General features: G+C 61.7%; 2 protein-coding genes across 4 annotated transcripts in view; one reads left to right on the forward strand and one right to left on the reverse strand.

Annotated features, from left to right (window-relative positions):
• Nucleotides 1-392: 392 nt before the first annotated feature.
• LOC140108666 (WASH complex subunit 1-like) lies at nt 393-20,155 on the forward strand. Of its 3 annotated transcripts, none has more exons than XM_072131888.1 (11): nt 393-449; nt 12,464-12,617; nt 13,763-13,874; nt 14,630-14,776; nt 14,846-14,982; nt 15,123-15,258; nt 18,627-18,834; nt 18,912-19,055; nt 19,132-19,315; nt 19,724-19,792; nt 19,962-20,155. In XM_072131888.1, exons 1-11 carry the CDS (start codon nt 416-418, stop codon nt 20,086-20,088), a joined length of 1,452 nt encoding a protein of 483 aa, XP_071987989.1. In that variant the 5' UTR covers nt 393-415; the 3' UTR covers nt 20,089-20,155. The 3 variants fall into 3 exon arrangements, with proteins under 3 accessions (XP_071987989.1, XP_071987988.1, XP_071987990.1); XM_072131887.1 differs by lacking the exon at nt 393-449 and adding an exon at nt 480-587; XM_072131889.1 differs by lacking the exon at nt 393-449 and adding an exon at nt 482-587 and having other exon boundaries at nt 19,132-19,290.
• Nucleotides 20,156-20,167: 12 nt separating this feature from the next.
• Nucleotides 20,168-25,841, reverse strand: part of DDX11 (DEAD/H-box helicase 11) — a gene marked incomplete at its 5' end in the record, with an annotated part of 50,127 nt that continues 44,453 nt past the window's right edge. The window contains 6 exons of the mRNA XM_072131890.1: nt 20,168-20,285; nt 20,432-20,586; nt 20,728-20,803; nt 20,912-20,996; nt 25,291-25,391; nt 25,565-25,633. Coding sequence (XP_071987991.1) covers nt 20,256-20,285; nt 20,432-20,586; nt 20,728-20,803; nt 20,912-20,996; nt 25,291-25,391; nt 25,565-25,633 — 516 coding nt within the window. The remainder of the gene's footprint in view (nt 20,286-20,431; nt 20,587-20,727; nt 20,804-20,911; nt 20,997-25,290; nt 25,392-25,564; nt 25,634-25,841) is intronic.

Here is a 25,841-nt window from a genome sequence, read left to right on the forward strand (position 1 = left end):
TAGATACACAGCTCAGCAGGCAGTATCACACAGGAGAGGATTAGATACACAGCTCAGCAGGCAGTATCACACAGGAGAGGATTAGATACACAGCTCAGCAGGCAGTATCACACCGGATAGGATTAGATACACAGCTCAGCAGGCAGTATCACACCGGATAGGATTAGATACACAGCTCAGCAGACAGTATCACACAGGAGAGGATTAGATACACAGCTCAGCAGGCAGTATCACACAGGATAGGATTAGATACACAGCTCAGCAGACAGTATCACACAGGATAGGATTAGATACACAGCTCAGCAGGCAGTATCACACAAGTCAGTATCCGCCGCTCAGACACTGATATAATAAGCTGGGAGTCACATGATCAGTCACATGACTCCGGCAAGGGGAGGAGCACGTGAGGCGTCACATGACAGGCGGGCAGACAGCGGCAGCCGCGGGAGGTGAGTGCGGGGCCGGTGCGGAGGAGGTTTAGGGCTTTGTACGTGTATAGGAGGCAGCAATGTGTAACCTGCGGCTGTAGGAAACTATAACTCCCAGCATGCCCCGCCAGCGTCACGTGTGCTCCCAGGATGGCAGATGTAAGGGGAACTTCCCATTGAAGTCCAGATAATGGAGGCCTATGACACCCAAGGGGTAAAGGCCAGAAGGGGCAACAGTGGAGGTGCAGATGCTGGGAGTAGTAGTCCCCGGGCTTCTGTGTGTATGTTACCCTATTATTGGGGGAGAGTCCCCGCTCTGCCCGCAAGGGGGCACTGTCACCCCCATGTCCTGTGCTCTTCCTGCAGGAGGCGCTGTCACCCCCATGTCCTGCGCTCTGCCTGCAGGAGGCGCTGTCACCTCCATGTCCTGTGCTCTGCCTGCAGGAGGCGCTGTCACCCCCATGTCCTGTGCTCTGCCTGCAGGAGGCGCTGTCACCCCCATGTCCTGTGCTCTGCCTGCAGGGGGCGCTGTCACCCCCATGTCCTGTGCTCTTCCTGCAGGAGGCGCTGTCACCCCCATGTCCTGTGCTCTGCCTGCAGGAGGCGCTGTCACCTCCATGTCCTGTGCTCTGCCTGCAGGGGGCGCTGTCACCCCCATGTCCTGTGCTCTGCCTGCAGGAGGCGCTGTCACCCCCATGTCCTGTGCTCTGCCTGCAGGGGGCGCTGTCTCCCCATGTCCTGTGCTCTGCCTGCAGGAGGCGCTGTCACCCCCATGTCCTGTGCTCTGCCTGCAGGAGGCGCTGTCACCCCCATGTCCTGTGCTCTGCCTGCAGGGGGCGCTGTCACCCCCATGTCCTGTGCTCTTCCTGCAGGAGGCGCTGTCACCTCCATGTCCTGTGCTCTGCCTGCAGGAGGCGCTGTCACCTCCATGTCCTGTGCTCTGCCTGCAGGGGGCGCTGTCACCCCCATGTCCTGTGCTCTTCCTGCAGGAGGCGCTGTCACCCCCATGTCCTGCGCTCTGCCTGCAGGAGGCGCTGTCACCCCCATGTCCTGTGCTCTGCCTGCAGGAGGCGCTGTCACCCCCATGTCCTGCGCTCTGCCTGCAGGGGGCGCTGTCTCCCCCATGTCCTGTGCTCTGCCTGCAGGAGGCGCTGTCACCCCCATGTCCTGCGCTCTGCCTGCAGGAGGCGCTGTCACCCCCATGTCCTGTGCTCTGCCTGCAGGAGGCGCTGTCACCCCCATGTCCTGTGCTCTTCCTGCAGGAGGCGCTGTCACCCCCATGTCCTGTGCTCTGCCTGCAGGAGGCGCTGTCACCCCCATGTCCTGCGCTCTGCCTGCAGGGGGCGCTGTCACCCCCATGTCCTGTGCTCTTCCTGCAGGAGGCGCTGTCACCCCCATGTCCTGTGCTCTGCCTGCAGGAGGCGCTGTCACCCCCATGTCCTGTGCTCTGCCTGCAGGAGGCGCTGTCACCCCCATGTCCTGTGCTCTGCCTGCAGGAGGCGCTGTCTCCCCATGTCCTGTGCTCTGCCTGTAGGGGGCGCTGTCACCCCCATGTCCTGTGCTCTGCCTGCAGGGGGCGCTGTCACCCCCATGTCCTGCGCTGTGCCTGCAGGAGGCGCTGTCACCCCCATGTCCTGTGCTCTGCCTGCAGGAGGCGCTGTCACCCCCATGTCCTGTGCTCTGTCTGCAGGAGGCGCTGTCACCCCATGTCCTGTGCTCTGCCTGCAGGAGGCGCTGTCACCTCCATGTCCTGTGCTCTGCCTGCAGGAGGCGCTGTCACCCCCATGTCCTGCGCTCTGCCTGCAGGAGGCGCTGTCACCCCCATGTCCTGTGCTCTGCCTGCAGGAGGCGCTGTCACCCCCATGTCCTGTGCTCTGCCTGCAGGAGGCGCTGTCACCCCCATGTCCTGTGCTCTTCCTGCAGGAGGCGCTGTCACCCCCATGTCCTGCGCTCTGCCTGCAGGGGGCGCTGTCTCCCCCATGTCCTGTGCTCTTCCTGCAGGAGGCGCTGTCACCCCCATGTCCTGTGCTCTGCCTGCAGGAGGCGCTGTCACCCCCATGTCCTGTGCTCTGCCTGCAGGAGGCGCTGTCACCCCCATGTCCTGTGCTCTTCCTGCAGGAGGCGCTGTCACCCCCATGTCCTGTGCTCTGCCTGCAGGGGGCGCTGTCACCTCCATGTCCTGTGCCCTGCCTGCAGGGGGCGCTGTCACCTCCATGTCCTGTGCTCTGCCTGCAGGAGGCGCTGTCACCCCCATGTCCTGCGCTCTGCCTGCAGGAGGCGCTGTCACCCCCATGTCCTGTGCTCTGCCTGCAGGAGGCGCTGTCACCCCCATGTCCTGTGCTCTGCCTGCAGGAGGCGCTGTCACCCCCATGTCCTGTGCTCTTCCTGCAGGAGGCGCTGTCACCCCCATGTCCTGCGCTCTGCCTGCAGGGGGCGCTGTCTCCCCCATGTCCTGTGCTCTTCCTGCAGGAGGCGCTGTCACCCCCATGTCCTGTGCTCTGCCTGCAGGAGGCGCTGTCACCCCCATGTCCTGTGCTCTGCCTGCAGGAGGCGCTGTCACCCCCATGTCCTGTGCTCTTCCTGCAGGAGGCGCTGTCACCCCCATGTCCTGTGCTCTTCCTGCAGGAGGCGCTGTCACCCCCATGTCCTGTGCTCTGCCTGCAGGAGGCGCTGTCACCCCCATGTCCTGTGCTCTGCCTGCAGGAGGCGCTGTCACCCCCATGTCCTGTGCTCTTCCTGCAGGAGGCGCTGTCACCCCCATGTCCTGTGCTCTGCCTGCAGGGGGCGCTGTCACCTCCATGTCCTGTGCCCTGCCTGCAGGGGGCGCTGTCACCTCCATGTCCTGTGCTCTGCCTGCAGGGGGCGCTGTCACCTCCATGTCCTGTGCTCTGCCTGCAGGGGGCGCTGTCATCCCCATGTCCTGCGCTCTGCCTGCAGGAGGCGCTGTCACCCCCATGTCCTGCGCTCTGCCTGCAGGGGGCGCTGTCACCTCCATGTCCTGCGCTCTGCCTGCAGGAGGCGCTGTCACCCCCATGTCCTGTGCTCTGCCTGCAGGGGGCGCTGTCACCTCCATGTCCTGCGCTCTGCCTGCAGGAGGCGCTGTCACCCCCATGTCCTGTGCTCTGCCTGCAGGAGGCGCTGTCACCTCCATGTCCTGCGCTCTGCCTGCAGGAGGCGCTGTCACCCCCATGTCCTGTGCTCTGCCTGCAGGGGGCGCTGTCACCTCCATGTCCTGCGCTCTGCCTGCAGGAGGCGCTGTCACCCCCATGTCCTGCGCTCTGCCTGCAGGAGGCGCTGTCACCCCCATGTCCTGCGCTCTGCCTGCAGGAGGCGCTGTCACCCCCATGTCCTGTGCTCTGCCTGCAGGAGGCGCTGTCACCCCCATGTCCTGTGCTCTGCCTGCAGGAGGCGCTGTCACCCCCGTGTCCTGTGCTCTGCCTGCAGGAGGCGCTGTCACCCCCGTGTCCTGTGCTCTGCCTGCAGGGGGCGCTGTCACCCCCATGTCCTGTGCTCTTCCTGCAGGAGGCGCTGTCACCCCCATGTCCTGTGCTCTGCCTGCAGGAGGCGCTGTCACCTCCATGTCCTGTGCTCTGCCTGCAGGGGGCGCTGTCACCCCCATGTCCTGTGCTCTGCCTGCAGGAGGCGCTGTCACCCCCATGTCCTGTGCTCTGCCTGCAGGGGGCGCTGTCTCCCCATGTCCTGTGCTCTGCCTGCAGGAGGCGCTGTCACCCCCATGTCCTGTGCTCTGCCTGCAGGAGGCGCTGTCACCCCCATGTCCTGTGCTCTGCCTGCAGGGGGCGCTGTCACCCCCATGTCCTGTGCTCTTCCTGCAGGAGGCGCTGTCACCTCCATGTCCTGTGCTCTGCCTGCAGGAGGCGCTGTCACCTCCATGTCCTGTGCTCTGCCTGCAGGGGGCGCTGTCACCCCCATGTCCTGTGCTCTTCCTGCAGGAGGCGCTGTCACCCCCATGTCCTGCGCTCTGCCTGCAGGAGGCGCTGTCACCCCCATGTCCTGTGCTCTGCCTGCAGGAGGCGCTGTCACCCCCATGTCCTGCGCTCTGCCTGCAGGGGGCGCTGTCTCCCCCATGTCCTGTGCTCTGCCTGCAGGAGGCGCTGTCACCCCCATGTCCTGCGCTCTGCCTGCAGGAGGCGCTGTCACCCCCATGTCCTGTGCTCTGCCTGCAGGAGGCGCTGTCACCCCCATGTCCTGTGCTCTTCCTGCAGGAGGCGCTGTCACCCCCATGTCCTGTGCTCTGCCTGCAGGAGGCGCTGTCACCCCCATGTCCTGCGCTCTGCCTGCAGGGGGCGCTGTCACCCCCATGTCCTGTGCTCTTCCTGCAGGAGGCGCTGTCACCCCCATGTCCTGTGCTCTGCCTGCAGGAGGCGCTGTCACCCCCATGTCCTGTGCTCTGCCTGCAGGAGGCGCTGTCACCCCCATGTCCTGTGCTCTGCCTGCAGGGGGCGCTGTCACCCCCATGTCCTGCGCTGTGCCTGCAGGAGGCGCTGTCACCCCCATGTCCTGTGCTCTGCCTGCAGGAGGCGCTGTCACCCCCATGTCCTGTGCTCTGTCTGCAGGAGGCGCTGTCACCCCATGTCCTGTGCTCTGCCTGCAGGAGGCGCTGTCACCTCCATGTCCTGTGCTCTGCCTGCAGGAGGCGCTGTCACCCCCATGTCCTGCGCTCTGCCTGCAGGAGGCGCTGTCACCCCCATGTCCTGTGCTCTGCCTGCAGGAGGCGCTGTCACCCCCATGTCCTGTGCTCTGCCTGCAGGAGGCGCTGTCACCCCCATGTCCTGTGCTCTGCCTGCAGGGGGCGCTGTCACCTCCATGTCCTGTGCCCTGCCTGCAGGGGGCGCTGTCACCTCCATGTCCTGTGCTCTGCCTGCAGGGGGCGCTGTCACCTCCATGTCCTGTGCTCTGCCTGCAGGGGGCGCTGTCATCCCCATGTCCTGCGCTCTGCCTGCAGGGGGCGCTGTCACCCCCATGTCCTGCGCTCTGCCTGCAGGGGGCGCTGTCACCTCCATGTCCTGCGCTCTGCCTGCAGGAGGCGCTGTCACCCCCATGTCCTGTGCTCTGCCTGCAGGAGGCGCTGTCACCCCCGTGTCCTGTGCTCTGCCTGCAGGAGGCGCTGTCACCCCCGTGTCCTGTGCTCTGCCTCCAGGAGGCGCTGTCACCCCCGTGTCCTGTGCTCTGCCTGCAGGAGGCGCTGTCACCCCCGTGTCCTGTGATCTGCCTGCAGGAGGCGCTGTCACCCCCGTGTCCTGTGCTCTGCCTGCAGGAGGCGCTGTCACCCCCATGTCCTGTGCTCTGCCTGCAGGAGGCGCTGTCACCCCCATGTCCTGTGCTCTGCCTGCAGGAGGCGCTGTCACCCCCGTGTCCTGTGCTCTGCCTGCAGGAGGCGCTGTCACCCCCGTGTCCTGTGCTCTGCCTGCAGGAGGCGCTGTCACCCCCGTGTCCTGTGCTCTGCCTGCAGGGGGCGCTGTCTCCCCATGTCCTGTGCTCTGCCTGCAGGAGGCGCTGTCACCCCCATGTCCTGTGCTCTGCCTGCAGGAGGCGCTGTCACCCCCATGTCCTGTGCTCTGCCTGCAGGGGGCGCTGTCACCCCCATGTCCTGTGCTCTGCCTGCAGGAGGCGCTGTCACCTCCATGTCCTGTGCTCTGCCTGCAGGAGGCGCTGTCACCCCCATGTCCTGTGCTCTGCCTGCAGGAGGCGCTGTCACCCCCGTGTCCTGTGCTCTGCCTGCAGGGGGCGCTGTCACCCCCATGTCCTGTGCTCTGCCTGCAGGGGGCGCTGTCACCCCCATGTCCTGTGCTCTGCCTGCAGGAGGCGCTGTCACCCCCATGTCCTGTGCTCTGCCTGCAGGGGGCGCTGTCACCCCCATGTCCTGTGCTCTTCCTGCAGGAGGCGCTGTCACCCCCGTGTCCTGTGCTCTGCCTGCAGGGGGCGCTGTCACCTCCATGTCCTGTGCTCTGCCTGCAGGGGGCGCTGTCTCCCCATGTCCTGTGCTCTGCCTGCAGGAGGCGCTGTCACCCCCATGTCCTGTGCTCTGCCTGCAGGAGGCGCTGTCACCCCCATGTCCTGTGCTCTGCCTGCAGGGGGCGCTGTCACCCCCATGTCCTGTGCTCTGCCTGCAGGGGGCGCTGTCACCCCCATGTCCTGTGCTCTGCCTGCAGGAGGCGCTGTCACCCCCATGTCCTGTGCTCTGCCTGCAGGAGGCGCTGTCACCCCCATGTCCTGCGCTCTGCCTGCAGGGGGCGCTGTCACCCCCGTGTCCTGCGCTCTGCCTGCAGGGGGCGCTGTCTCCCCATGTCCCAGGCTGATGTCCTGTGCTCTGCCTGCAGGGGGCGCTGTCTCCCCATGTCCTGTGCTCTGCCTGCAGGGGGCGCTGTCACCCCCATGTCCTGCGCTCTGCCTGCAGGGGGCGCTGTCACCCCCATGTCCTGCGCTCTGCCTGCAGGAGGCGCTGTCACCCCCATGTCCTGTGCTCTGCCTGCAGGAGGCGCTGTCACCCCCATGTCCTGTGCTCTGCCTGCAGGAGGCGCTGTCACCCCCATGTCCTGTGCTCTGCCTGCAGGAGGCGCTGTCTCCCCATGTCCCGGGCTGATGTCTGTGCTCTGCCTGCAGGGGGCGCTGTCTCCCCATGTCCCAGGCTGATGTCTGTGCTCTGCCTGCAGGGGGCGCTGTCTCCCCATGTCTCGGGCTGATGTCCTGTGCTCTGCCTGCAGGGGGCGCTGTCTCCCCATGTCCTGTGCTCTGCCTGCAGGGGGCGCTGTCTCCCCATGTCCCGGGCTGATGTCTGTGCTCTGCCTGCAGGGGGCGCTGTCTCTCCATGTCCCAAGCTGATGTCTGTGCTCTGCCTGCAGGAGGCGCTGTCTCCCCATGTCCCGGGCTGATGTCTGTGCTCTGCCTGCAGGGGGCGCTGTCTCCCCATGTCCCGGGCTGATGTCTGTGCTCTGCCTGCAGGGGGCGCTGTCTCCCCATGTCCCGGGCTGATGTCTGTGCTCTGCCTGCAGGGGGCGCTGTCTCCCCATGTCCCGGGCTGATGTCCTGTGCTCTGCCTGCAGGGGGCACTGTCTCCCCATGTCTCGGGCTGATGTCTGTGCTCTGCCTGCAGGGGGCGCTGTCTCCCCATGTCCCGGGCTGATGTCTGTGCTCTGCCTGCAGGGGGCGCTGTCTCCCCATGTCCTGTGCTCTGCCTGCAGGGGGCGCTGTCTCCCCATGTCCCGGGCTGATGTCTGTGCTCTGCCTGCAGGGGGCGCTGTCTCCCCATGTCTCGGGCTGATGTCTGTGCTCTGCCTGCAGGGGGCGCTGTCTCCCCATGTCCCGGGCTGATGTCTGTGCTCTGCCTGCAGGGGGCGCTGTCTCCCCATGTCCCGGGCTGATGTCTGTGCTCTGCCTGCAGGGGGCGCTGTCTCCCCATGTCCCGGGCTGATGTCCTGTGCTCTGCCTGCAGGGGGCGCTGTCTCCCCATGTCTCGGGCTGATGTCTGTGCTCTGCCTGCAGGGGGCGCTGTCTCCCCATGTCCCGGGCTGATGTCTGTGCTCTGCCTGCAGGGGGCGCTGTCTCCCCATGTCTCGGGCTGATGTCTGTGCTCTGCCTGCAGGGGGCGCTGTCTCCCCATGTCCCGGGCTGATGTCTGTGCTCTGCCTGCAGGGGGCGCTGTCTCCCCATGTCCCGGGCTGATGTCTGTGCTCTGCCTGCAGGGGGCGCTGTCTCCCCATGTCCCGGGCTGATGTCTGTGCTCTGCCTGCAGGAGGCGCTGTCTCCCCATGTCCCGGGCTGATGTCTGTGCTCTGCCTGCAGGGGGCGCTGTCTCCCCATGTCCCGGGCTGATGTCTGTGCTCTGCCTGCAGGGGGCGCTGTCTCCCCATGTCTCGGGCTGATGTCTGTGCTCTGCCTGCAGGGGGCGCTGTCTCCCCATGTCTCGGGCTGATGTCTTTGCTCTGCCTGCAGGGGGCGCTGTCTCCCCATGTCCCGGGCTGATGTCTGTGCTCTGCCTGCAGGGGGCGCTGTCTCCCCATGTCTCAGGCTGATGTCTGTGCTCTGCCTGCAGGGGGCGCTGTCTCCCCATGTCCTGTGCTCTGCCTGCAGGAGGCGCTGTCTCCCCATGTCCCGGGCTGATGTCCTGTGCTCTGCCTGCAGGGGGCGCTGTCTCCCCTTGTCTCGGGCTGATGTCCTGTGCTCTGCCTGCAGGGGGCGCTGTCTCCCCATGTCCCGGGCTGATGTCTGTGCTCTGCCTGCAGGGGGCGCTGTCTCCCCATGTCCCGGGCTGATGTCTGTGCTCTGCCTGCAGGAGGCGCTGTCTCCCCATGTCTCGGGCTGATGTCTGTGCTCTGCCTGCAGGGGGCGCTGTCTCCCCATGTCCCGGGCTGATGTCAGTGCTCTGCCTGCAGGGGGCGCTGTCTCCCCATGTCCCGGGCTGATGTCTGTGCTCTGCCTGCAGGGGGTGCTGTCACCCCCATGTCCTGTGCTCTGCCTGCAGGGGGCGCTGTCTCCCCATGTCTCGGGCTGATGTCTGTGCTCTGCCTGCAGGGGGCGCTGTCTCCCCATGTCCCAGGCTGATGTCTGTGCTCTGCCTGCAGGGGGCGCTGTCTCCCCATGTCTCGGGCTGATGTCTGTGCTCCGCCTGCAGGGGGCGCTGTCTCCCCATGTCCCAGGCTGATGTCTGTGCTCTGCCTGCAGGAGGCGCTGTCTCCCCATGTCCCGGGCTGATGTCTGTGCTCTGCCTGCAGGGGGCGCTGTCTCCCCATGTCTCGGGCTGATGTCTGTGCTCTGCCTGCAGGGGGCGCTGTCTCCCCCATGTCCCGGGCTGATGTCTGTGCTCTGCCTGCAGGGGGCGCTGTCTCCCCATGTCCCGGGCTGATGTCTGTGCTCTGCCTGCAGGGGGCGCTGTCTCCCCATGTCTCGGGCTGATGTCTGTGCTCCGCCTGCAGGGGGCGCTGTCTCCCCATGTCCCGGGCTGATGTCTGTGCTCCGCCTGCAGGGGGCGCTGTCTCCCCATGTCTCGGGCTGATGTCTGTGCTCCGCCTGCAGGGGGCGCTGTCTCCCCATGTCCCGGGCTGATGTCTGTGCTCCGCCTGCAGGGGGCGCTGTCTCCCCATGTCTCGGGCTGATGTCTGTGCTCTGCCTGCAGGGGGCGCTGTCTCCCCATGTCCCGGGCTGATGTCTGTGCTCTGCCTGCAGGGGGCGCTGTCTCCCCATGTCCCGGGCTGATGTCTGTGCTCTGCCTGCAGGGGGCGCTGTCTCCCCATGTCTCGGGCTGATGTCTGTGCTCTGCCTGCAGGGGGCACTGTCTCCCCATGTCTCGGGCTGATGTCTGTGCTCTGCCTGCAGGGGGCACTGTCTCCCCATGTCCCGGGCTGATGTCTGTGCTCTGCCTGCAGGGGGCGCTGTCTCCCCATGTCCCGGGCTGATGTCTGTGCTCTGCCTGCAGGGGGCGCTGTCTCCCCATGTCTCGGGCTGATGTCTGTGCTCTGCCTGCAGGGGGCGCTGTCTCCCCATGTCCCGGGCTGATGTCTGTGCTCTGCCTGCAGGGGGCGCTGTCTCCCCATGTCCCGGGCTGATGTCTGTGCTCTGCCTGCAGGGGGCGCTGTCTCCCCATGTCCCGGGCTGATGTCTGTGCTCTGCCTGCAGGGGGCGCTGTCTCCCCATGTCCCGGGCTGATGTCTGTGCTCTGCCTGCAGGGGGCGCTGTCTCCCCATGTCCCGGGCTGATGTCTGTGCTCTGCCTGCAGGGGGCGCTGTCTCCCCATGTCCCGGGCTGATGTCTGTGCTCTGCCTGCGGGGGGCGCTGTCTCCCCATGTCCCGGGCTGATGTCTGTGCTCTGCCTGCGGGGGGCGCTGTCTCCCCATGTCCCGGGCTGATGTCTGTGCTCTGCCTGCAGGGGGCGCTGTCTCCCCATGTCTCGGGCTGATGTCTGTGCTCTGCCTGCAGGGGGCGCTGTCTCCCCATGTCCCGGGCTGATGTCCTGTGCTCTGCCTGCAGGGGGCGCTGGCTCCCCATGTCCCGGGCTGATGTCTGTGCTCTGCCTGCAGGGGGCGCTGTCTCCCCATGTCCTGTGCTCTGCCTGCAGGGGGCGCTGTCTCCCCATGTCCTGTGCTCTGCCTGCAGGGGGCGCTGTCTCCCCATGTCTCGGGCTGATGTCTGTGCTCTGCCTGCAGGAGGCGCTGTCTCCCCATGTCCCGGGCTGATGTCTGTGCTCTGCCTGCAGGGGGCGCTGTCTCCCCATGTCTCGGGCTGATGTCTGTGCTCTGCCTGCAGGGGGCGCTGTCTCCCCATGTCCCGGGCTGATGTCTGTGCTCTGCCTGCAGGGGGCGCTGTCTCCCCATGTCCTGTGCTCTGCCTGCAGGGGGCGCTGTCTCCCCATGTCTCAGGCTGATGTCTGTGCTCTGCCTGCAGGGGGCGCTGTCTCCCCATGTCCCGGGCTGATGTCTGTGCTCTGCCTGCAGGGGGTGCTGTCTCCCCATGTCCCGGGCTGATGTCTGTGCTCTGCCTGCAGGAGGCGCTGTCTCCCCATGTCCCGGGCTGATGTCTGTGCTCTGCCTGCAGGGGGCGCTGTCTCCCCATGTCCCGGGCTGATGTCTGTGCTCTGCCTGCAGGGGGCGCTGTCTCCCCATGTCCCGGGCTGATGTCTGTGCTCTGCCTGCAGGGGGCGCTGTCTCCCCATGTCCCGGGCTGATGTCTGTGCTCTGCCTGCAGGGGGCGCTGTCTCCCCATGTCCCGGGCTGATGTCTGTGCTCTGCCTGCAGGGGGCGCTGTCTCCCCATGTCCCGGGCTGATGTCTGTGCTCTGCCTGCAGGGGGCGCTGTCTCCCCATGTCCTGTGCTCTGCCTGCAGGGGGCGCTGTCTCCCCATGTCTCGGGCTGATGTCTTTGCTCTGCCTGCAGGGGGCGCTGTCTCCCCATGTCCCGGGCTGATGTCTGTGCTCTGCCTGCAGGGGGCGCTGTCTCCCCATGTCCCGGGCTGATGTCTGTGCTCTGCCTGCAGGGGGCGCTGTCTCCCCATGTCTCGGGCTGATGTCCTGTGCTCTGCCTGCAGGGGGCGCTGTCTCCCCATGTCCCGGGCTGATGTCTGTGCTCTGCCTGCAGGGGGTGCTGTCTCCCCATGTCTCGGGCTGATGTCCTGTGCTCTGCCTGCAGGGGGCGCTGTCTCCCCATGTCCCGGGCTGATGTCTGTGCTCTGCCTGCAGGGGGTGCTGTCTCCCCATGTCCCGGGCTGATGTCTGTGCTCTGCCTGCAGGAGGCGCTGTCTCCCCATGTCCCGGGCTGATGTCTGTGCTCCGCCTGCAGGGGGCGCTGTCTCCCCATGTCCCGGGCTGATGTCTGTGCTCTGCCTGCAGGGGGCGCTGTCTCCCCATGTCCCGGGCTGATGTCTGTGCTCTGCCTGCAGGGGGCGCTGTCTCCCCATGTCCCGGGCTGATGTCTGTGCTCTGCCTGCAGGGGGCGCTGTCTCCCCATGTCCCGGGCTGATGTCTGTGCTCTGCCTGCAGGGGGCGCTGTCTCCCCATGTCCCGGGCTGATGTCTGTGCTCTGCCTGCAGGGGGCGCTGTCTCCCCATGTCCCGGGCTGATGTCTGTGCTCTGCCTGCAGGGGGCGCTGTCTCCCCATGTCCCGGGCTGATGTCTGTGCTCTGCCTGCAGGGGGCGCTGTCTCCCCATGTCCCGGGCTGATGTCTGTGCTCTGCCTGCAGGGGGCGCTGTCTCCCCATGTCCCGGGCTGATGTCTGTGCTCTGCCTGCAGGGGGCGCTGTCTCCCCATGTCCCGGGCTGATGTCTGTGCTCTGCCTGCAGGGGGCGCTGTCTCCCCATGTCCCGGGCTGATGTCTGTGCTCTGCCTGCAGGGGGCGCTGTCTCCCCATGTCCCGGGCTGATGTCTGTGCTCTGCCTGCAGGGGGCGCTGTCTCCCCATGTCCCGGGCTGATGTCTGTGCTCTGCCTGCAGGGGGCGCTGTCTCCCCATGTCCCGGGCTGATGTCTGTGCTCTGCCTGCAGGGGGCGCTGTCTCCCCATGTCCCGGGCTGATGTCTGTGCTCTGCCTGCAGGGGGCGCTGTGGTGATGCCTCAGAGGATGTCCATGGAGCGCCAGGCCTACTCTGTGCCGCTCATCCAGCCGGACCTGCGCAGGGAAGAGACCATCCAGCAGATCAGCCTCACCCTGCAGCAGCTCCAGAGCGTCTCCAACGACATCTTCAACAGGTAAGGACTGCGGGAGCGCTGCGTACTGGGAACGGGGCCTCACGTGACATAAGGGCTCAGGGGGGGCGCCATGCGCGGGGGAAGGGAGAGGGGGGGCGCCATGCACGGGGGAGGGGGAGAGGGGCGCCATGCGCGGGGGAAGGGAGAGAGGGGGCGCCATGCGCGGGGGGAGGGGGAGAGGGGGCGCCATGCGCGGGGAAGGGAGAGAGGGGGCGCCATGCGCGGGGGAGGGAGAGAGAGGGGGGCGCCATGCGCGGGGGAGGGAGAGAGAGGGGGGGCGCCATGCGCGGGGGAGGGAGAGAGAGGGGGGGCGCCATGCGCGGGGGAAGGGGGAGAGAGGGGGGCGCCATGCGCGGGGGAGGGAGAGAGAGGGGGGGCGCCATGCGCGGGGGAAGGGGGAGAGAGGGGGGCGCCATGCGCGGGGGAAGGGGGAGAGAGGGGGGGCGCCATGCGCGGGGGAAGGGAGAGGGGGGGGCGCCATGCGCGGGGGAAGGGAGAGGGGGGGCGCCATGCGCGGGGGAGGGGTTGAGGGGGGGCGCCATGCGCGGGGGAGGGGGGGAGGGGGAGAGGGGGCGCCATGCGCGGGGGAAGGGAGAGAGAGGGGGGGCGCCATGCGCGGGGGAAGGGAGAGAGAGGGGGGGCGCCATGCGCGGGGGAGGGAGAGAGAGGGGGGGCGCCATGCGCGGGGGAAGGGGGAGAGAGGGGGGGCGCCATGCGCGGGGGAAGGGGGAGAGAGGGGGGGCGCCATGCGCGGGGGAAGGGGGAGAGAGGGGGGGCGCCATGCGCGGGGGAAGGGAGAGGGGGGGGCGCCATGCGCGGGGGAAGGGAGAGGGGGGGCGCCATGCGCAGGGGAGGGGGGGAGGGGTTGAGGGGGGGCGCCATGCGCGGGGGAGGGGGAGAGGGGGCGCCATGCGCGGGGGAAGGGAGAGAGAGGGGGGGCGCCATGCGCGGGGGAAGGGAGAGAGAGGGGGGCGCCATGCGCGGGGGAGGGAGAGAGAGGGGGGGCGCCATGCGCGGGGGAGGGAGAGGGGGGCGTCTTCCCTGCATCCAGAGCTGCATCCACAAGCTTAATGGCTGACTAGGTGCAGCTTTGGATGTAACTAGAGAATAAAACATGTTGTGTTAACCCTTTCCCCTTTGCTCAGGATCCTTCAACGAGTGGAGACCAACCGGTCCCAACTGAAGAACATCAATGACCGGGTCACCCTGGCGCAGGCCAAGATAGAGAAGGTCAAGGGCAGCAAAAAGGCCATAAAGGTGAGCGCCCTCAACTGCCCCTTACCCCCTGCAGGGGTCACACCTGGCCCCCTCCTGCCCCTCACCCCCTGCAGGGGTCACACCTGGCCCCCTCCTGCCCCTCACCCCCTGCAGGGGTCACACCTGGCCCCCTCCTGCCCCTCACCCCCTGCAGGGGTCACACCTGGCCCCCTCCTGCCCCTCACCCCCTGCAGGGGTCACACCTGGCCCCCTCCTGCCCCTCACCTGCCCCTCACCCCCTGCAGGGGTCACACCTGGCCCCCTCCTGCCCCTCACCCCCTGCAGGGGTCACACCTGGCCCCCTCCTGCCCCTCACCCCCTGCAGGGGTCACACCTGGCCCCCTCCTGCCCCTCACCCCCTGCAGGGGTCACACCTGGCCCCCTCCTGCCCCTCACCCCCTGCAGGGGTCACACCCGGCCCCCTCCTGCCCCTCACCCCTCCCTGCAGGGATCACACCTGGCCCCCTCCTGCCCCCCACCCCCTGCAGGGGTCACACCTGGCCCCCTCCTGCCCCCCACCCCCTGCAGGGGTCACACCTGGCCCCCTCCTGCCCCCCACCCCCTGCAGGGGTCACACATGGCCCGCCCCCTCCTGCCCCTCACCCCCTGCAGGGGTCACACCTGGCCCCCTCTCACCCCCTGCAGGGGTCACACCTGGCCCCCTCTCACCCCCTGCAGGGGTCACACCTGGCCCCCTCTCACCCCCTGCAGGGGTCACACCTGGCCCCCTCTCACCCCTCCCCTCCTGTGTGCAGGTGTTCTCTAGCGCCAAGTACCCGGCCCCGGAGCGTCTCCAGGAGTTCTGCTCCATCTTCTCCGGAGCCGATGACTCGTGGGCAGAGAAGAGGACGAGGCACAAGATCCAGAGCAAGCACCGGGCGCTGGACGAGCAGGCGCTGCAGGTAAGTGCCCGCACCTACAGGTACTACACCACACACCGCACTCTGCTACATCTGTGTCTCCCCCTACAGGAGAAACTCAAGTACTACCCCGTATACGTCAGCCCCAGGGGGCAAGAAGAGGAGGCGGCGGAGGAGGGGCTGGGGAGTCTGCCCCCCAATATTAACTCCGTCAGCTCCCTGCTCCTCTTCAACACCACAGAGAACCTGTAAGTGATTGCAGCTTTGGCAGTGACTAGAGTATAAGAAGTGGGATGCAGATATCCCACAATGCATCACGGCAGAGGATGTGTGTGATAGTAAATGCAGCTTTGGCAGTGATTGGAGTATAAGCAGCGGCTCCCTGCAGGTATAAGAAGTACGTGTTCCTGGACCCTCTGGCCGGGGTGGTGACCCGCACTAACCAGCCACTAGAGGGCGACGATGAGGACCGGCTGTTTGATGCCCCCCTGTCCATCTCTAAGCGGGAGCAGCTGGAGAGGCAGGTGAGTGCAGACGACTTGTGTTCTTGCTCCCCCCTCTGGTTTCGGACCTCTCTCCCTCCATGACTTGTGTTCTTGCTCCCCCCTCTGGTTTTGGACCTCTCTCCCCCCCATGACTTGTGTTCTTCTTCCCCTCTGGTTTCGGACCTCTCTCCCCCCATGACTTGTGTTCTTACCCCCCTCTGGTTTCGGACCTCTCCCCCCCATGACTTGTGTTCTTGTTCCCCCCTCTGGTTTCGGACCTCTCTCCCCCCATGACTTGTGTTCTTGCTCCCCCCTCTGGTTTCGGACCTCTCTCCCCCCATGACTTGTGTTCTTCTTCCCCTCTGGTTTCGGACCTCTCCCCCCCATGACTTGTGTTCTTCTTCCCCTCTGGTTTCGGACCTCTCTCCCCCCCCCCATGCCTTGTGTTCTTGCTCCCCCCTCTGGTTTCGGACCTCTCTCCCCCCATGACTTGTGTTCTTGTTCCCCCCTCTGGTTTCGGACCTCTCTCCCCCCATGACTTGTGTTCTTCTTCCCCTCTGGTTTCGGACCTCTCTCCCCCCCCATGACTTGTGTTCTTGCTCCCCCCTCTGGTTTCGGACCTCTCTCCCCCCATGACTTGTGTTCTTCTTCCCCTCTTGTTTCGGACCTCTCTCCCCCCATGACTTGTGTTCTTCTTCCCCTCTGGTTTCGGACCTCTCTCCCCCCATGACTTGTGTTCTTCTTCCCCTCTGGTTTCGGACCTCTCTCCCCCCATGACTTGTGTTCTTCTTCCCCTCTGGTTTCGGACCTCTCCCCCCCCCCCCCCATGACTTGTGTTCTTGCTCCCCCCTCTGGTTTCGGACCTCTCCCCCCCCATGACTTGTGTTCTTGTTCCCCCCTCTGGTTTCGGACCTCTCTCCCCCCATGACTTGTGTTCTTCTTCCCCTCTGGTTTCGGACCTCTCCCCCCCCCATGACTTGTGTTCTTGCTCCCCTTTCTGGTTTCGGACCTCTCTCCCCCCATGACTTGTGTTCTTGTTCCCCCCTCTGGTTTCGGACCTCTCTCCCCCCATGACTTGTGTTCTTCTTCCCCCTCTGGTTTCGGACCTCTCTCCCCCCATGACTTGTGTTCTTCTTCCCCTCTGGTTTCAGACCTCTCCCCCCCATGACTTGTGTTCTTCTTCCCCTCTGGTTTCGGACCGCTCCCCCCCCCCCCCCCATGCCTTGTGTTCTTGCTCCCCCCTCTGGTTTCGGACCTCTCTCCCCCCATGCCTTGTGTTCTTCTTCCCCTCTGGTTTCGGACCTCTCTCCCCCCCATGACTTGTGTTCTTCTTCCCCTCTGGTTTCGGACCTCTCCCCCCCCCCATGACTTGTGTTCTTGCTCCCCCCTCTGGTTTCGGAACTCTCTCCCCCCATGCCTTGTGTTCTTCTTCCCCTCTGGTTTCGGACCTCTCCCCCCCCCATGACTTGTGTTCTTGCTCCCCTTTCTGGTTTCGGACCTCTCTCCCCCCATGACTTGTGTTCTTGTTCCCCCCTCTGGTTTCGGACCTCTCTCCCCCCATGACTTGTGTTCTTCTTCCCCCTCTGGTTTCGGACCTCTCTCCCCCCATGACTTGTGTTCTTCTTCCCCTCTGGTTTCAGACCTCTCCCCCCCATGACTTGTGTTCTTCTTCCCCTCTGGTTTCGGACCTCTCCCCCCCCCCCCCCCCATGCCTTGTGTTCTTGCTCCCCCCTCTGGTTTCGGACCTCTCTCCCCCCATGCCTTGTGTTCTTCTTCCCCTCTGGTTTCGGACCTCTCTCCCCCCCATGACTTGTGTTCTTCTTCCCCTCTGGTTTCGGACCTCTCCCCCCCCCCATGACTTGTGTTCTTGCTCCCCCCTCTGGTTTCGGAACTCTCTCCCCCCATGCCTTGTGTTCTTGTTCCCCCCTCTGGTTTCGGACCTCTCCCCCCCCATGACTTGTGTTCTTGCTCCCCCCTCTGGTTTCGGACCTCTCTCCCCCCATGCCTTGTGTTCTTCTTCCCCTCTGGTTTCGGACCTCTCTCCCCCCATGCCTTGTGTTCTTGTTCCCCCCTCTGGTTTCGGACCTCTCTCCCCCCATGACTTGTGTTCTTGCTCCCCTTTCTGGTTTCGGACCTCTCTCCCCCCATGACTTGTGTTCTTGTTCCCCCCTCTGGTTTCGGACCTCTCTCCCCCCATGCCTTGTGTTCTTCTTCCCCTCTGGTTTCGGACCTCTCTCCCCCCATGACTTGTGTTCTTCTTCCCCTCTGGTTTCGGACCTCTCTCCCCCCATGACTTGTGTTCTTCTTCCCCTCTGGTTTCGGACCTCTCTCCCCCCATGACTTGTGTTCTTCTTCCCCTCTGGTTTCGGAACTCTCTCCCCCCCATGACTTGTGTTCTTGTTCCCCCCTCTGGTTTCGGACCTCTCTCCCCCCATGCCTTGTGTTCTTGCTCCCCCCTCTGGTTTCGGACCTCTCTCCCCCCCATGCCTTGTGTTCTTCTTCCCCTCTGGTTTCGGAACTCGCTCCCCCCTCTGGTTTCGGAACTCTCTCCCCCCATGCCTTGTGTTCTTGCTCCCCCCTCTGGTTTCGGAACTCTCTCCCCCCATGCCTTGTGTTCTTGCTCCCCCCTCTGGTTTCGGACCTCTCTCCCCCCATGCCTTGTGTTCTTGTTCCCCCCTCTGGTTTCGGACCTCTCTCCCCCCATGCCTTGTGTTCTTGCTCCCCCCTCTGGTTTCGGAACTCTCTCCCCCCATGACTTGTGTTCTTCTTCCCCTCTGGTTTCGGAACTCGCTCCCCCCTCTGGTTTCGGACCTCTCTCCCCCCATGCCTTGTGTTCTTGCTCCCCCCTCTGGTTTCGGAACTCTCTCCCCCCATGACTTGTGTTCTTCTTCCCCTCTGGTTTCGGACCTCTCTTCCCCCATGACTTGTGTTCTTGCTCCCCCCATGACTTGTGTTCTTGCTCCCCCCTCTGGTTTCGGACCTCTCTCCCCCCATGACTTGTGTTCTTGCTCCCCCCTCTGGTTTCGGAACTCTCTCCCCCCCCATGACTTGTGTTCTTGCTCCCCCCTCTGGTTTCGGACCTCTCTTCCCCCATGCCTTGTGTTCTTGCTCCCCCCTCTGGTTTCGGACCTCTCTCCCCCCATGACTTGTGTTCTTGTTCCCCCCTCTGGTTTCGGACCTCTCTCCCCCCATGACTTGTGTTCTTACCCCCCTCTGGTTTCGGACCTCTCTCCCCTTATGACTTGTGTTCTTGCTCCCCCCTCTGGTTTCGGACCTCTCTTCCCCCATGCCTTGTGTTCTTGCTCCCCCCTCTGGTTTCGGACCTCTCTCCCCCCCATGACTTGTGTTCTTACCCCCCTCTGGTTTCGGACCTCTCTCCCCCCATGACTTGTGTTCTTACCCCCCAGACGGCAGAGAATTACTTCTACGTTCCGGATTTGGGTGAAGTCCCTGAGATTGATGTTCCTTATTACCTTCCGGATCTTCCCGGAGTGGCGGACGACCTCATGTACAGCGCTGACCTGGGCCCGGGTATCGCCCCATCTGCCCCCGGGGGTCCGATCCCGGAGCTGCCCACCTTCAGCACCGAGGAGGTGCCGGAGCCCATGAGAGCAGGTACTGCCCTTCCTGCACTGGGGGGACACAATCCTACACTCACCTCAATACATAATCAACTTTATTTAACATTTCAGATGCACAAGATGGCCGCCTCCTGCCTCCCCCGCCGCCTCCTCCCCCTCCCCCACCGCCTCCTCCACCCCCCATGTCCCCCCCTGCCCCTCCGCTGCCTCCATCACAGCCCAGTGCCCCGGTGCCGGACCAGACTGGTGATACTGGTGAGGATTCGCCCCTCCCCCCTCCCCAATTGTACATTTGGCTCCTGTGCTCAGACGTCTCCCCTTTATCTCCCAGCCCCCGTCCAAGGAGCCCCCAAAGAGGTGGTGAACCCCTCGGACGGGCGCGCGTCTCTGCTGGAGTCCATCCGCCAGGCGGGAGGCATCGGGAAAGCCAAACTGCGCAGCGTGAAGGAGAAGAAGCTGGAGAAGAAGAAGATGAAGGAGCAGGAACAAGGTGCCAAGAGGTTACGCAGCAGCGGGTACTTGGCAGACGCCCGGGCTCTGGGCACAGCTGCCAGTCAGTGATAATGTGCAGCCAGCAGGGGGCGCTCCGCTCCACTGGGGTAACACATAATGATGGGCTGGAGGGTGACAGCTGCTGACACCACGATGGCTCTTAAAGGGATGGAGCTTTGATTCTACAGACAATCCCTTTAACCTGCCCAGTGACTAATGTACATGAGGGTCTCCTGATGATGGAGAGGAGAAGGAGCGGACATGTTGGATTTCCACTTGTCCGATCCTTTTCTTCTTGTTGAGGTAAGTGAGGACTTTAGGTCACTCCCCGCTCTCTACTGCAAACACACGAATGCTCAGCCACGATGCGTCTATCATTGTGCTTAGGATGATGGGGGAAGTAGTACCATGACCTTTGTTCTATCCTACAGTGAGGGCGACCGCAGGAGGAGGAGATCTCATGTCCGACCTGTTCAACAAGCTGGCCATGAGAAGGAAAGGTGAGTGCCCGGACGATGGGGGTTGTACTGCTACTTCTCACTACACTAGACGGGACAAAGCCTCCGCTCCCTGCTAGAGCAGCGTTTATTCTACAACTCCCAGCGTGACTGTACACTAGATGCAGCTTTAGCAGGTACTGGAGTCCAGCGCTTCCCTCTTTCCTCCTAGGAATCTCCGGGAAGGGTCCGGCTGCCGGGAGCAGAGATTCTCCTGCCGGAGCGTTTGCCAGGATCTCGGATACTATCCCGCCCCTCCCCCCACCGCAGGCCACGCCGGGAGAAGCCGACGAGGATGAATGGGAGTCCTAGATCTCGTATAACCCCTTGTACTCAGTCATGTAATAAAACTCTACAGATCCTAAAGGGTTAACAGGCTGATAATTTATACAGAAAGGTAAAAAAAAATGCACTTTATTGTAATAAATAACTTATCCCACGGCAACGGAGGAGGGGGGTGGGCGTCTCAGGACTGCGACTTCTTCATGTGAAAGAACTGGGGAGACACAAAGGGTTAATGACAGTGTGTACCTGGTGGGCGGAGCATGAAGCTTATTGAGGTCTAGCTCCGCCCTCTCCATGTTCCGTCTGATCCGTCTTACAGGGGGGGCTGCAGGATAACGGGGGTGTCCGGGTTGTTACCTTTCTAATTGATGCAAATGCGGGTCCAAAATTCTGCTTGACCTCGGTGCTGGTGCGGATCCAGTGCGGTAACTTGGCGAGGACTGAGGGTCTGGAGTAGCGGTGGTCCAGGAGGAGGACGCTGGCGTAGTCTCCCTGGTGCCGGATGGCTCGTCCTGCCGGGAGAACAGCGTCACATGGTAAACGGGAGTCACACGCACCGCCACGTGGTACACGGGGGTCACACACACCGCCACGTGGTACACGGGGGTCACACACACCGCCACACCCTCACAATATACCGGCCTCCTCATTACCTATGGACTGGTTGACGGCTTTCATGCACAGGTTCTCTATCAGTACCTTCCCCGCGGACACGCCGTGCGTCTTGGGCTACGAAAGTAAAACGTGACACGTTATATATAAAGGTCACCCCCCCCCCCCCAACAGGATCCACGTGGTATAACCCACAGCAATGCCAACATGGTATAATCCCATTACCAGAGTGTGATCCAAGTATGACATCTTCTCCTGGAGCTCAGGGGATCGGATATTAGGGTACGGCATTCCCACCATCACCACACACCTGCAAACAGCAAGAGTTATGTATTGTCCCTGGAGAGATGTGTAATCAGACCTCACACTGCTGTGCTCTGTGCTCTCTGCAGCCAGTGTTATGTATTGTCCCTGGAGAGATGTGTAATCAGACCTCACACTGCTGTGCTCTGTGCAGCCAGTGTTATGTATTGTCCCTGGAGAGATGTGTAATCAGACCTCACACTGCTGTGCTCTGTGCTCTCTGCAGCCAGTGTTATGTACTGTCCCTGGAGAGATGTGTAATCAGACCTCACACTGCTGTGCTCTGTGCTCTCTGCTGCCAGTGTTATGTATTGTCCCTGGAGAGATGTGTAATCAGACCTCACACTGCTGTGCTCTGTGCTCTGTGCAGCCAGTGTTATGTATTGTCCCTGGAGAGATGTGTAATCAGACCTCACACTGCTTTGCTCTGTGCTCTCTGCAGCCAGTGTTATGTACTGTCCCTGGAGAGATGTGTAATCAGACCTCACACTGCTGTGCTCTGTGCTCTCTGCACCCAGTGTTATGTATTGTCCCTGGAGAGATGTGTAATCAGACCTCACACTGCTGTGCTCTGTGCTCTCTGCAGCCAGTGTTATGTACTGTCCCTGGAGAGATGTGTAATCAGACCTCACACTGCTGTGCTCTGTGCTCTCTGCAGCCAGTGTTATGTATTGTCCCTGGAGAGATGTGTAATCAGCCCTCACACTGCTGTGCTCTGTGGTCTCTGCAGCCAGTGTTATGTATTGTCCCTGGAGAGATGTGTAATCAGACCTCACACTGCTGTGCTCTGTGCTCTCTGCAGCCAGTGTCATGTATTGTCCCTGGAGAGATGTGTAATCAGACCTCACACTGCTGTGCTCTGTGCTCTCTGCAGCCAGTGTTATGTATTGTCCCTGGAGAGATGTGTAATCAGACCTCACACTGCTGTGCTCTGTGCTCTCTGCAGCCAGTGTTATGTACTGTCCCTGGAGAGATGTGTAATCAGAACTCACACTGCTGTGCTCTGTGCTCTCTGCAGCCAGTGTTATGTACTGTCCCTGGAGAGATGTGTAATCAGACCTCACACTGCTGTGCTCTGTGCTCTCTGCAGCCAGTGTTATGTATTGTCCCTGGAGAGATGTGTAATCAGACCTCACACTGCTGTGCTCTGTGCTCTCTGCAGCCAGTGTTATGTATTGTCCCTGGAGAGATGTGTAATCAGACCTCACACTGCTGTGCTCTGTGCTCTCTGCAGCCAGTGTTATGTATTGTCCCTGGAGAGATGTGTAATCATACCTCACACTGCTGTGCTCTGTGCTCTCTGCAGCCAGTGTTATGTATTGTCCCTGGAGAGATGTGTAATCAGACCTCACACTGCTGTGCTCTGTGCTCTCTGCAGCCAGTGTTATGTACTGTCCCTGGAGAGATGTGTAATCAGACCTCACACTGCTGTGCTCTGTGCTCTCTGCAGCCAGTGTTATGTATTGTCCCTGGAGAGATGTGTAATCAGACCTCACACTGCTGTGCTCTGTGCTCTCTGCAGCCAGTGTTATGTATTGTCCCTGGAGAGAAGTGTAATCAGACCTCTCACTGCTGTGCTCTGTGCTCTCTACAGCCAGTGTTATGTACTGTCCCTGGAGAGATGTGTAATCAGACCTCACACTGCTTTGCTCTGTGCTCTCTGCAGCCAGTGTTATGTACTGTCCCTGGAGAGATGTGTAATCAGACCTCACACTGCTGTGCTCTGTGCTCTCTGCAGCCAGTGTTCTGTATTGTCCCTGGAGAGATGTGTAACCAGACCTCACACTGCTGTGCTCTGTGCTCTCTGCAGTCAGTGTTATGTATTGTCCCTGGAGAGATGTGTAATCAGACCTCACACTGCTGTGCTCTGTGCTCTCTGCAGCCAGTGTTATATATTGTCCCTGGAGAGATGTGTAATCAGACCTCACACTGCTGTGCTCTGTGCTCTCTGCAGCCAGTGTTATGTATTGTCCCTGGAGAGATGTGTTATCAGACCTCACACTGCTGTGCTCTGTGCTCTCTGCAGCCAGTGTTATGTATTGTCCCTGGAGAGATGTGTAATCAGACCTCACACTGCTGTGCTCTGTGCTCTCTGCAGCCAGTGTTATGTATTGTCCCTGGAGAGATGTGTAATCAGACCTCACACTGCTGTGCTCTGTGCAGCCAGTGTTATGTATTATCCGTGGAGAGATGTGTAATCAGACCTCACACTGCTGTGCTCTGTGCTCTCTGCAGCCAGTGTTATGTATTGTCCCTGGAGAGATGTGTAATCAGACCTCACACTGCTGTGCTCTGTGCTCTCTGCAGCCAGTGTTATGTACTGTCCCTGGAGAGATGTGTAATCAGACCTCACACTGCTGTGCTCTGTGCAGCCAGTGTTATGTATTATCCGTGGAGAGATGTGTAATCAGACCTCACACTGCTGTGCTCTCTGCAGCCAGTGTTATGTACTGTCCCTGGAGAGATGTGTAATCACACCTCACACTGCTGTGCTCTGTGCTCTCTGCAGCCAGTATTATGTATTGTCCCTGGAGAGAACACTAGCTGCACAGAGCACAGCAGTGTGAGGACACACCTGTGCTCTCTGCAGCCAGTGTTATGTATTGTCCCTGGAGAGATGTGTAATCAGACCTCACACTGCTGTGCTCTGTGCAGCCAGTGTTATGTACTGATCCTGGAGAGATGTGTAATCAGACCTCACACTGCTGTGCTCTGTGCTCTCTGCAGCCAGTGTTATGTACTGATCCTGGAGAGATGTGTAATCAGACCTTACACTGCTTTGCTCTGTGCTCTCTGCGGCCAGTGTTATGTATTGTCCCTGGAGAGATGTGTAATCAGACGTCACACTGCTGTGCTCTGTGCTCTCTGCAGCCAGTGTTATGTATTGTCCCTGGAGAGATGTGTAATCAGACCTCACACTGCTGTGCTCTGTGCTCTCTGCAGCCAGTGTTATGTATTGTCCCTGGAGAGATGTGTAATCAGACCTCACACTGCTGTGCTCTGTGCTCTCTGCAGCCAGTGTTATGTATTGTCCCTGGAGAGATGTGTAATCAGACCTCACACTGCTGTGCTCTGTGCTCTCTGCAGCCAGTGTTATGTATTGTCCCTGGAGAGATGTGTAATCAGACCTCACACTGCTGTGCTCTGTGCTCTCTGCAGCCAGTGTTATGTATAGTCCCTGGAGAGATGTGTAATCAGACCTCACACTGCTGTACTCTGTGCTCTCTGCAGCCAGTGTTATGTATTGTCCCTGGAGAGATGTGTAATCAGACCTCACACTGCTGTGCTCTGTGCTCTCTGCAGCCAGTGTTATGTACTGTCCCTGGAGAGATGTGTAATCAGACCTCACACTGCTGTGCTCTCTGCAGCCAGTGCTATGTAATGTCCCTGGAGAGATGTGTAATCAGACCTCACACTGCTGTGCTCTCTGCAGCCAGTGTTATGTATTGTCCCTGGAGAGATGTATAATCACACCTCACACTGCTGTGCTCTGTGCTCTCTGCAGCCAGTGTTATGTATTGTCCCTGGAGAGATGTGTAATCAGACCTCACACTGCTGTGCTCTGTGCTCTCTGCAGCCAGTGTTATGTATAGTCCCTGGAGAGATGTGTAATCAGACCTCACACTGCTGTGCTCTGTGCTCTCTGCAGTCAGTGTTATGTATTGTCCCTGGAGAGATGTGTAATCAGACCTCACACTGCTGTGCTCTGTGCTCTCTGCAGCCAGTGTTATGTAATGTCCCTGGAGAGATGTGTAATCACACCTTACACTGCTGTGCTCTGTGCTCTCTGCAGCCAGTGTTATGTACTGTCCCTGGAGAGATGTGTAATCATACCTCACACTGCTGTGCTCTGTGCAGCCAGTGTTATGTAATGTCCCTGGAGAGATGTGTAATCAGACCTCACACTGCTGTGCTCTGTGCTCTCTGCAGCCAGTGTTATGTATTGTCCCTGGAGAGATGTGTAATCAGACCTCACACTGCTGTGCTCTGTGCTCTCTGCAGCCAGTGTTATGTATAGTCCCTGGAGAGATGTGTAATCAGACCTCACACTGCTGTGCTCTGTGCTCTCTGCAGTCAGTGTTATGTATTGTCCCTGGAGAGATGTGTAATCAGACCTCACACTGCTGTGCTCTCTGCAGCCAGTATTATGTATTGTCCCTGGAGAGAACACTAGCTGCACAGAGCACAGCAGTGTGAGGACACACCTCCAGTTGATTCTGTGTCTTTCTGCAGGGGGAACAGCTCATATATTAGTAGGAAGAGAATGACACTGTCCTCCCAGCAGGCTCTGTCATACGTACCGGCCTAAGTCATCGGAGAAGTTTATTCCTTCGCTCATCTTCCCTCCGACCACGGAGAAGAGCAGCGCACCGGTCAGGGCTCCGGAGTTCTGACCCGAGAACTGCAGGGAGAACACACACAACTCCTCACATCCGCAGCTCCAGGGGGTAATGAGATGCAATCTGTGACTAATGAACCCTGACAATTAGCGCTGATGACTGATTGTAATTAATGCTCGTTATTAACGAGAGGAGGAGGGGGGAGGGGGGCTCCGGCTGTCACCCTAATCCTCACCTTGATGCACCTCGAGTACTCGGACAGCACCTGCTCCACGTGACTCGCCCGCTTCGGCTCCTGGAATATCTGTACAAGGAGAAAGTTATATCATATTACACCCCAGAGCTGCACTCACTATTCTGCTGCTGGTGCAGTCACCGTGTACATACATGACATTACTTATCTTGTACTGATCCTGAGTTACATCCTGTATTATACCCCAGAGCTGCACTCACTATTCTGCTGCTGGTGCAGTCACTGTGTACATACATGACATTACTTATCTTGTACTGAT

This window comes from Engystomops pustulosus, unplaced genomic scaffold (assembly GCF_040894005.1).
Source record: "Engystomops pustulosus unplaced genomic scaffold, aEngPut4.maternal MAT_SCAFFOLD_169, whole genome shotgun sequence".
NCBI classification, from domain to species: Eukaryota; Metazoa; Chordata; class Amphibia; order Anura; family Leptodactylidae; genus Engystomops; species Engystomops pustulosus.